This window comes from Primulina huaijiensis, chromosome 6 (genome assembly GCF_012295235.1).
Source record: "Primulina huaijiensis isolate GDHJ02 chromosome 6, ASM1229523v2, whole genome shotgun sequence".
Taxonomy (NCBI): domain Eukaryota; kingdom Viridiplantae; phylum Streptophyta; class Magnoliopsida; order Lamiales; family Gesneriaceae; genus Primulina; species Primulina huaijiensis.
This window is the reverse complement of record NC_133311.1, coordinates 10,932,426-10,942,438: the sequence shown is the minus strand read 5'-3', so window position 1 is coordinate 10,942,438 and position 10,013 is coordinate 10,932,426. Positions and strand designations below refer to the sequence as shown.

Here is a 10,013-nt window from a genome sequence, read left to right as displayed (position 1 = left end):
ATATATATATACATTTATATAATTATATCATATATTTCATTTAGATGATAGCGTGGCTCTGCCGGTTGTTCTAAATGAAATATTATGATTTAATACTAATATCTAACAATCTAACATTTACTTTATCGCAACTAACTTTTACTTTCCGCATCTAACATTTACTTTATCGCAAATAAATTTTACTTTCCGCATCTAACATTTATTTTATCGCAACTAACTTTTACATTTCCGCAACTAACTTATTAAATCATATATTTCATTTAGGCAATAACGTGGCTCTGCCGGTTGTTCTAAATGAAATATAATGATTTAATTTAACATTTACTTTATGCAGTTATATATTTATATAGTTATATACATAATCATATGTACCATATATAAAATATCGGTGAATTCGGTATTTTCTATAGTAGGAACTATATTATATTAGGTGTGTGTTTAAATATTTAATTTTCTTGGAACCATTATTTATGCTGGTTTCCTTTGTTTTACTTTTAGTTAAACAATATTGCATAAACCAAGAATAAATCCTCGAGCCTTGACAAAAATTTATAATTTGTAAACTTCGTTCTTGCATTTGGTAATCTATAAATTAATAAATTTAAACTTAAAATAACCTCTCTGTGGATCGATCTTGTACTTACGAAATATATTACTTGCAGAAAACCTACACTTGGATGAATTATAATTTAAGTAGTAGCAGACGAACCAAGCGGAAGCTGGTGGGCATGTGAGGCCCGGGGCCGAAGAGGGCGGGGGGTGATCGCCGGTGCAATTAGGTTGCACGGACAATGAGCGGCTCCTGGCAGGCTTCTAGGTGGAGGGAACATGAATGAACCGATCCCACACCGGAATGAGAGGGATACCGAGACTGTTCAATGTAATGGACTGTACAGTTGAAGAGGGCTTAAAAGATTTGATATATACTACTCATACCACGAAGGTGCATCTTCTTTTCGGTAGCTCATCACATAAGAACTCCAAAGTTAAGCGTGCTTGACTTGGGGCAATTTTGGGATGGGTGACCTCCTGGGAAGTTTCCTGGGGTGCGTGTGAGTGAGGACATAAGCACGCTGGAAAGACTCGTCTTGGTACAGTGAGGACAGTCGTCGAATCTGGGGCGTTACAATATTCATGCATTTCACATTTCATCTACATATATAGATGCATGATTTAGGTTATTTTTATGTTTGTTGAACTGTTTCATACCAGAATCCTAACCTCAGTTGTTTACTGGGGGGCGGCTGTGGTTGATTTTGGGCACCATGGTAGATCTCCCGAGTTGTTTTGCAGCACCAGGCAGAGGTTTTGCTAGCGGAGCTCATGATTGAGATGGAATTGCTTGGTTCTGTCCATCGAAGTCTCCCGACTAGTCTTTATGGTTGTTTTGGAGTTTGTGTCAGTTTTGTGCCATGTTTTATTAGCCGAGGAGATGCCCCGTGTATCTGTATTGTTATTTGGATTTTAGTTATGTTGTTTGGGAGCTTTGTCGGCTTATTTGAACTGTTGTCTGTGATATTTATGTCTTTTGCTTGGCCGGTACTTGCATGTGATTGTTTATAATTATCGCAGCGTCAGTCTTTAGTCATTTTACTATTTTTTGATGCTTGAGTTTTTCGATATGTCCTACTTACGAGGAGGTCATGTCAAAATTTTTCTAGGCCATGAGGTCCGTTTTAAAGAATTTTTAAACCATTTTCCGTTGCAAAATTAAATCAAATCAATATTGTTTGATCATTAATTGTCATTAGAGTAAATGGACCTCACATCTTGGTATCAGAACCTAAACTAGGATACGCTCGAACTAGAGTCTAGGACACTTGAGTCTTGACAATAAAATGGTTGTTGCGCCTGTTTTTGCTAATTGACAATGTGCTTATGTGATTATATGATTTGTTTATTTCCATTCTAATTGTTATAAATGTTATATTGTATAGAATGGAAGGAGAGGATGAGATTCATGTTGTTAAAGATCGTGGTCGTGGTCGCGGACGTGGTAGGCCTCGTACCCGTGTTGATGATACTAATGCTGAGCAAGCTGCTGATCAATTAGAGCAGCTTAGAATGGATAGTTAGTTGCTCGTTTTCACTCTATGCATCCACCTCGATTCAGTGGTTCTGAGAGAAAAGAGAAAGCTGAACTATGGATTTATGAGATTGAGGAATTGTTTGATCTGATTGAGTATCTTTCAGAGCGTCGATTAAGATTAGCTGTGCATCAATTGAAGGATTGTGCTAAAATGTTGTGGTCTACTACCTTGATGACCTTAGATGCTCATAGTATTGTTTCATCGTGGGATATATTTAACCTGAAGTTTAAGGAGAGTTACTGTCCTCCATCGTTTTAAAGCTCTAAGGCTTCGGAGTTTCATAACTTAAAACAGGGTGATATGTCGGTTGAGGAGTATTCTGATAAGTTCTATCCTATGCTGAGATATGCTCCTCATGTTGCTGCAAGTTAGCTAGCTGTTGTTGAAAGTTTCATTGAAGGTTTGAACGATCGTTTGCACCTTTTTGTTTCTACTAGCAAGCCATTAAATTGTCTTAAAACACTGGAGATAGCAAAAAGAGCTGAGACTAGTCTAAAGAGGAGTAGTAACTGAGTTCCTACCCAACACCATCAGACTGGGAGGCAACAGTTCAGTCAATCTGGTTCTGCATCTCTCCGTCCACGTGACAAGAAATTTAAGAAGTCTTGTTTTAGTTCTTTGAGTTCAGGGAGTTTTGGGAACCGTGGTGGACATCATTATAGTGGACCTTATTGTGATATCTATGGAGGCAAGTATTTCAGTAATCAGAGTGTGGGAGTTCATGGGGTTTGAAATATTTGTGGTCGCCCGGTTCATTTTGCTATAGTATGTCCTAATCAAACTGGGAAGTCAGCCCAGGTAGGTAGTGGAGCTCAAGGTAATAGATTCCCAACAGCATATCAGTCTTCCCACTAGCTTAGTTACCCTTCACATCAGTCCAGATAGCAGGGTGGTCAGCAGAATCAGCCACCTGTTCGTGTATTTGCTTGACTGTAACGTCCTGAAAATTTGAAGGTCAACGTAAACCACATGCATGCAAGTTATTAAATTTCTTTGGTATTTTATTAAATTGTTTTAAAGCACTAAAAGCATGTTTATTTCATTAATTTGTGTTTTAATTCTTGATTTATTTAAAGTTCATGCATAATTAGTGAATAATAGGATTTATTTCATGAAATTTTAAAAGTTCATGCATTAAGGTTTCTAGATGCATTTCGCGTTCGAACGAAGAACGAAGACAGAGGAATTATCAAGAAAAATTATTTTTATTACATGATTAATTTTTATTAATTAATAGAATATGTTTTAAATGTATTTTTCAAGAAATGGGCTTTGTTTGGTATTTTTATCCGCCAGAGCATATTTTTCAGCGCACGCAAATTTTATCGAAACGTAGGACTTTTTGAGGGTTCAGATAATATTTCCAAAAACTTATCTAAATGAAATATTTTTCGGGAGTGTGTTTGAGCTTGATGGGCCTATTTTTAAGCTCGTTGGACTCAAAACTCTTTTAAACTTTTTAATTAATAACTAATACCCATTATTTTGATTATTACCTATTTAATTATAAGTGGGTCTCATGTGAGACCGTCTCACATATCTTAATCTGTGAGACGGGTCAACCCTACCCATATTCACAATAAAAAGTAATACTCTTAGTATAAAAAGTAATACTTTTTCATGGATGACCCAAATAAAATATCCGTCTCACAAATACGACCCGTGAGACCGTCTCACACAAGTTTTTATCTTTAATTATTGTATTATTTGCTACCCTACACCTAATTAATTGAACCAGCCGACACCCCTTCTCCAACCACTCCATTCTTGTTTGTTTATGCCATGTTTAAATTTTCACTATTTTCGGTGTGAGGTAGTGGAAATATCGGACGATGAGGACTCTTTGGTACCTGATAATGATGTTGGAATCAAACCAAAGGACGAGGTTTTGGACTATGATTCACCTTTGCCGAAAATCTGCCCACAGCATGGGATGGTATGGCAATATTTGTTATTGTGGAGAAATTATTTTAATTACCGTGAAGCTACAATTGTTCTGTAAACTCATTAAATATAATTTGTTTGCTGAAATGAATATTAGGAATAAAGACTCAGTTTTATTTACTGAAAGTGATAAAATTGGCGAAAAATAACAAATAAGAACATGCAAGATTTATAGTGGTTTACAGTCTATGCAAGAGTTACGTCCACTTATCGTCGTTGCAAATTTCCATCGATGAAACCAAGACTACAAAGAGAATGCAAGAACCCGTTCTCTTAGAATTCTGTTTCTGCTCTCTCTTTACTTGTGTTCATATGTTTTATAACTCAATGATGACTGTCCACAATTATAAACAATCAGGGCTACAATAATGTGAAAAGAAATCTAAGATAACCTGATATAAATGACCAGGCTCCACACAATATTAACATTAATGATAACATGCTGGCCACTTTTCCCTTGTTACATATGAACTTGTAATGTAATTACAGATGCTTGTGTTGCAATTTGCACTTGTTTATGAGCAGATTTATTTTTTGTATTTAGGAACTGTTTTATTTATAGGACTATGAGACTTAGTTCATCACAAAGCAATTTAAGATCAGCCTTTGTAGGCATGGGATTTTTGCTATCTCTCATCGATAAAACAATTGAGGAAAATGGTGTCTTTTGCTTATACTTATGAACGAACTTAAGAACTTCGTTAAAGTCAGCTTTTGTTGTTATGTTCACCGAGTGAAAAAGCCTCATGAGTTTTCTTTTTCAGGATTTAATAAACAAAAAATCTTTTAAACTGATTATAGGTATTTTTTGCAATGCTCCATGGAAATCCTCTTTTTTCAGTAATGATAATCAGAAAGTGATATTTCCCTTCTGTCATAGGTGAAAGAAATACTGAATTACTATTGGAGACTCTCTTTGCATATTCTGTAAGTGCTGCTCCCCTACCATAAAACCCAATAAATCTAATTTTTTCTGACTCAAATTATATAACCAACAAATATTTATACAGTAATGACATGTGATTGGATCAAAATCTCCATCACATGTTAAAACTATCCTGTTATTTTGCTATGATGCTGAAATCTTCCAGCTTATCATGGTGGAACTGTCTATGAAATAGCAGGAATCAGGATCTTCAAGAACCAAACACAACTTCTGGTGATTTTTTATTCAGTGGCGAGAATGATGGTCTAACCGCAAATATTTTCCCCCAAAATGTACACTTGAATTGAGATGCCAATATTAAAAGCCTGTTAATAATTTTTGAATCTGGGTCTTTGTGTCCTCGTGAGAACATATTTTTGAAAATGGATCTATCTTCTTACTTCTGTCGTCTGTTTGAAGTTGTAATTGGAGTTTCTTGACTGCTTATGATATTTACCAGGCTCTTCATAAACCAGAGTCACCTGATCTCTTGATAACTTTTTGACAAGGATACAAAAAACAATGCCTGTCGCGATAGGACTTTTACATTAAAGGAGGTATGTTTTGAGTTTTCTTTGACTATTCTTTCATTCTGGCATGGAAACTTTAAATTCTCGTTGAAATGAAATGAGCAAGTAGGTCATGTCATGGTTCAGAAATTTTTACATGTTTGTATCTGATTTAAATTCATTACTTGTCTTCCATGATTGCTAGCAGTGTAATGAATATGTTCATTTGTATCAGCATGCACCTTTAAGCTCTCGATCTTCGGATTTGACTGCCTCTGACCCTTTAAATTTCCCCCTTAACTTTAACGGTCGAATCATAGAAATGAATTCCTTCTTTCCCTTTATACTCAGGTGAAAAGACCAACTTCTGGGTCCAAATACCTCAAAAGTTGAGGTTGAAACGAGTGAATTTCTTTCCTTCTAAAATCAGTTATTCGATAGATTTCCATCTTGAGCGACCATGGACCCGTGGGACGGTTTGTGGTCAAGTCCATGGCTCTTCGATGGATGTGATGTATGGAATCGCAAACACCCTCGAGTCAGAGCACGTCGCACGAGTTTGTACTTGTTTCTTTAATTCAGTTGCACTATTGCGATTTCTTGCATAGACTATGGGACAAGTTGTGTTATCTTGCGTTGTTGGCTCCCATGTGTACTACACTCTATGGTATCACTTTGTGGTCTGTTGCATTATGTAAAATAGAGATGCAAACCCATAGATCTGGGGACTGACCTTGGTATGGGTCAGTACTTATGGTGCATTTATGGCTCCTATGAATCTTTGTCTTGCCATGATCATATTCATGGGCACTTCATGATGTAGGCCTGTGAACCAGTTTTGGAGAGTTGTCCACAGTCCACCCGCATGGGTATCCTGGGTCTCTGCTAATGCTTCTGTGAATTTCTTACGTTTTGGCATTACACGGCTTTGTCTGTTGCCCAAGGGACAGATCTGTGATTCCTGTGGTCAACTTTTTTGCACTTGGTCTTTTTTCCGACTCTTTCAGCTCTTCCTTTGGTTTGAAATATTTTCTGTAATGAATTTTGTTATGTATTTCTTATCAGTTTTGGCCTCAGTCATCCTGCACAGAATAAAAAACCTAGTTACCACTCATAATCATTGGAATGAAAGTACCAAGTGAGTGCTAATATGACGACTATGTACATATAAAACAATGATATAAATCAGGCGTATTAGTTGCTTTCTGTATTTTTCATAAATATTATGCCGAATGTTTCGATTTGAAGAATCTAGAGTTCAGTGCTAGTTTAAATGTGCCATGACTACTGTATGTCAAACACATGGTCCATCTTTGTCTGCTTATTGATATGGAGGTTAAGTTTCTATGTAAAAAATGCGTAGATCACTAAGGTAGTTTTTGGCAAATGCTTAAAAAAAGTGATTATGAATTTTTCATTTACGAAGTTCAAATCTAAGCATGTTTGGGTGCTGTCCAATTGATTATCTTGTTTATGCTCGTCAACTGTTTAAATGAAATATTTCTTTGCTAGTGAATTTTTATCTATGTGGATGAGTATGGTTTTTTTATCTTTTTGGTTTTTTCAATTTTTTTTCAATTCTCTAATTTGTGGGTCTATAATAACCTGTCATAAGGTGCAATACTAGTTATAGAGTTATGATTTGATCTATTCTGAATATAACTGAACTTTTATTTTCAGTGATGCTCTGATGTACTTATTTTTTTAACATTTATGATGACTCGTACAGGAAGGAACATGATGTTTGAAGTGGAGATGGCGACGAGAAAATTGTTTCCTTTTTAAAAATGAAATTCTTGATTGAGGTTGTTCGATTTGCCATGGATAAACTTGGTTCGTGATGGAGCTTCAGCTGTAAATGTACATACTATTACAATTAATCGCAATTTTCATCACAGGTAAGGATGCATCTATCGGTCAACTGATGAACTTCATCTTTGCTGCAAGGATGGCCAGAAAGCATGAAAAGGTTGCGAGAGTTTCAGTGAGCGGTGATGAAGACAGTAACAAGGTTTTTGATGATTTCTCTCCATTATTGTTGAACCACATTTCTGTTTCTGATGTATAACCAAAGGACATCTTTATTTAAGTTTTGTTTCTCATTGCATATTCCTGTGGAAAAGCAACATTTCTAACTAGCAAAAAATCTCTGGATTGTTAATCTGATAATTTGTACGAGGGCAGCAAGCCCTTATTAATACCAGTTCTGCATCATCACATTGCCTGCTATGTAAGGTGAAAACCACGTAAAAAGGCAAGCCAAAAAAGAGTAATCTGTGATGAAATGTAAATTACTACATTCCAGTTCTGAATTATCACAATACTAGTTCTACATTCCTGGTGATCCAAACACATTGATTGTATCATGATTGTTCATTTTCATCTGGTGCTAAAAGCATAAATATAAGGGCGAGAAAGATCGAGCTAGTGAAACCAGACTTTTATTAGACTGAAATTGTGAAATAGAAAAAAAAGGTTTTACATGCAAAGGAAAATGCCCAAATAATAACAGAACGAAAGTTTTCATGTCAAGTTCCAAGTGAACAAAAAAAAGTTGTTACAAGCTTGATATCCCACAATACTTAGGAATGTAGTACTTCCAATTTTTTTCAGCTAGAAAGCTGTAATCTGTGATCAAAATTCGATATATGGATTCATCTCTCACATTTGAAGTTATGACCTTTAAATTGTGGGACGGAGATTATATTGGCCAAAACTGAATACCAGCAAACTGTTTGATGCATAGGAATGATTAAAAATCTGTACAATTTGGGTAACTGGAAGAATGTATCTTCAAGAAAACACAGAGAGGAGGGCTACATATTTTTTAGTCAGTTTCCTGGATAAATTTAATGAGAAGGGCTGGCAGAACCTCATATACTTATTTTTTTTATGTGACTGCGTTCCATGTGGCAACAGCTGCTTGATACTTGTTGGCGACTCATACCATTATTATTGGTTTTATTAATCATCTATTCTGAGCCGAAGAAGAATTTTGACCCATTAAATCTGCAATCTTGATGAGTAATATACCGCTTCTTGAAGTCACTTCTAGTCTGTTACTTATGCCCAGAGCTCGTGATCTCCGAAATTGATTTGTGAGACAGAGCTATTCAGAATTGAGTAGTATATGACTGGAGAATTTCTTTATTTTATCCTATCATGTCTCACTTGTCAAACACATTCTCCACAAATCTGTATTCATGGTCATCATCAGGGAAGCATGTTTGACAATGTTTTGTCCCTTCATGCTAATCCAAAATCCATATTTTCGGGAATTCAGCAATGAGGCCTTGTTTGGTATTACGGAGAAAACATTGAGATTGCTTGAAATCGGCTTTTCTGAGGAGGAGATTTCAACAGCTTTTGAGAAATGTGTGGAGCTGATTACGAACATTTGAAATTTTTTATTGATTAAGTTGACTGAGCAAGAAAAATTGTGTGCTACGATGGCAGCTAAACATTATATTTATTGACGACCTGAAGATACTTGAGCATTTTTCTATTTATTTTTGAAGAGTGGTGAACTGGTTCCATTTTATTTACGTAGAGGGACATGTTACATCAAGTAATGTGTTTTGCATAAGATAAGTAGCTTTCCTGGTAAAAACCATGATCTTTTGTCAAGAAAGATTTTCATTTCAATATGATGCAAGTTCCATGCCTAACTACCCTTTTACTTATCTGAGGCTGTCATCGTATTAACTTGTTTGACCTTTTATTTTGTCTTATTGTTTTCTTTTATGAAAACCAATGCACTTAAACTAATTAAGCCAATTCTATACCCTCGTGTTTGTTAAACTATAAAACTGGATATAGTAGTATAATCATGCGCAACCCAACTTTCCTTCTTTCCTCTACTGTTATTTTGTTTTTGAGGTTACTGTTGGTGATTTCAATATTGTGCAAACAGAATGTATCCGTCTAATTTTGTTTTTGAGATTACTTATATGCAACAGAATTTTTTAGTCTCAGGATGTCTGAGGTCATCAGTTTACTTGCCATCTGATTCCTGAAGCATCTGCAGGGAAATTGTTTGAGAAATTTTAACTGTTGAGCTGGTGTATACGAAATGCAACCTTTTGTTTTCCACATTAAAAAGGAAAATGTATAGTATTTAATTATTGGAACAATATAAATGGCAGATGCTATTGATTTGTCGAGACTCGAGGTGACTGCAATAACAAGGAATTTATTTTTTATACCTTCCGTTTGACTTGATATTGGTTCTACATCGAGTTTTCAATCGTTATCACCTTATGTTTTTTCATGGAAATGTTCCTAATGCACTGAAAACCATGTCATTAGGACTCTATTTGTTCGACTCATAAAAAATTTTGCATCTTTGAGAACTCTTGTTGATAATGACCCTAAAAATAGGGAGTTATGTGCCATGGATGTAAATTTTCTCTGAGAAGTAATTTCACATTTTCTCTTCCATTTGTCTTTATATTTTCTCGTGCTTGTTTTTCAGGTTGTGAAGCATCTCTGCAAGAGCTTACTGATTCAATTTTTGGTGCTCAACTTGCTGGCAGTTGCCCAAAT

General features: G+C 35.5%; 1 protein-coding gene across 2 annotated transcripts; it reads left to right on the top strand.

Moving 5' to 3' along the window:
- The first annotated feature begins 3,858 nt into the window (after positions 1–3,858).
- Positions 3,859–9,902, top strand: LOC140978726 (probable inactive DNA (cytosine-5)-methyltransferase DRM3). Of its 2 annotated transcripts, XM_073443940.1 has the most exons (6): positions 3,859–4,026; positions 4,597–4,694; positions 4,915–4,961; positions 5,420–5,516; positions 7,202–7,301; positions 7,367–9,902. In XM_073443940.1, the coding sequence occupies exons 1-4, from the start codon at positions 3,923–3,925 to the stop codon at positions 5,462–5,464; spliced, it is 294 nt and encodes a 97-aa protein (XP_073300041.1). In that variant the 5' UTR covers positions 3,859–3,922; the 3' UTR covers positions 5,465–5,516; positions 7,202–7,301; positions 7,367–9,902. The 2 variants fall into 2 exon arrangements, 1 of the variants encoding a protein (XP_073300041.1); XR_012175603.1 differs by lacking the exons at positions 3,859–4,026; positions 4,597–4,694; positions 4,915–4,961; positions 5,420–5,516 and adding an exon at positions 5,524–6,606.
- The last annotated feature ends 111 nt before the right edge of the window (positions 9,903–10,013 follow it).

Coding starts and splice junctions, on each gene's coding strand:
- LOC140978726 (XM_073443940.1), top strand. CDS start 3,923: ATGAGGACTCTTTGGTACCTGATAATGATGTTGGAATCAAACCAAAGG. Junction 4,027..4,596: donor TCTGCCCACAGCATGGGATG/GTATGGCAATAT, acceptor TTTTATTTATAG/GACTATGAGACTTAGTTCAT. Junction 4,695..4,914: donor TAAAACAATTGAGGAAAATG/GTGTCTTTTGCT, acceptor CTTCTGTCATAG/GTGAAAGAAATACTGAATTA.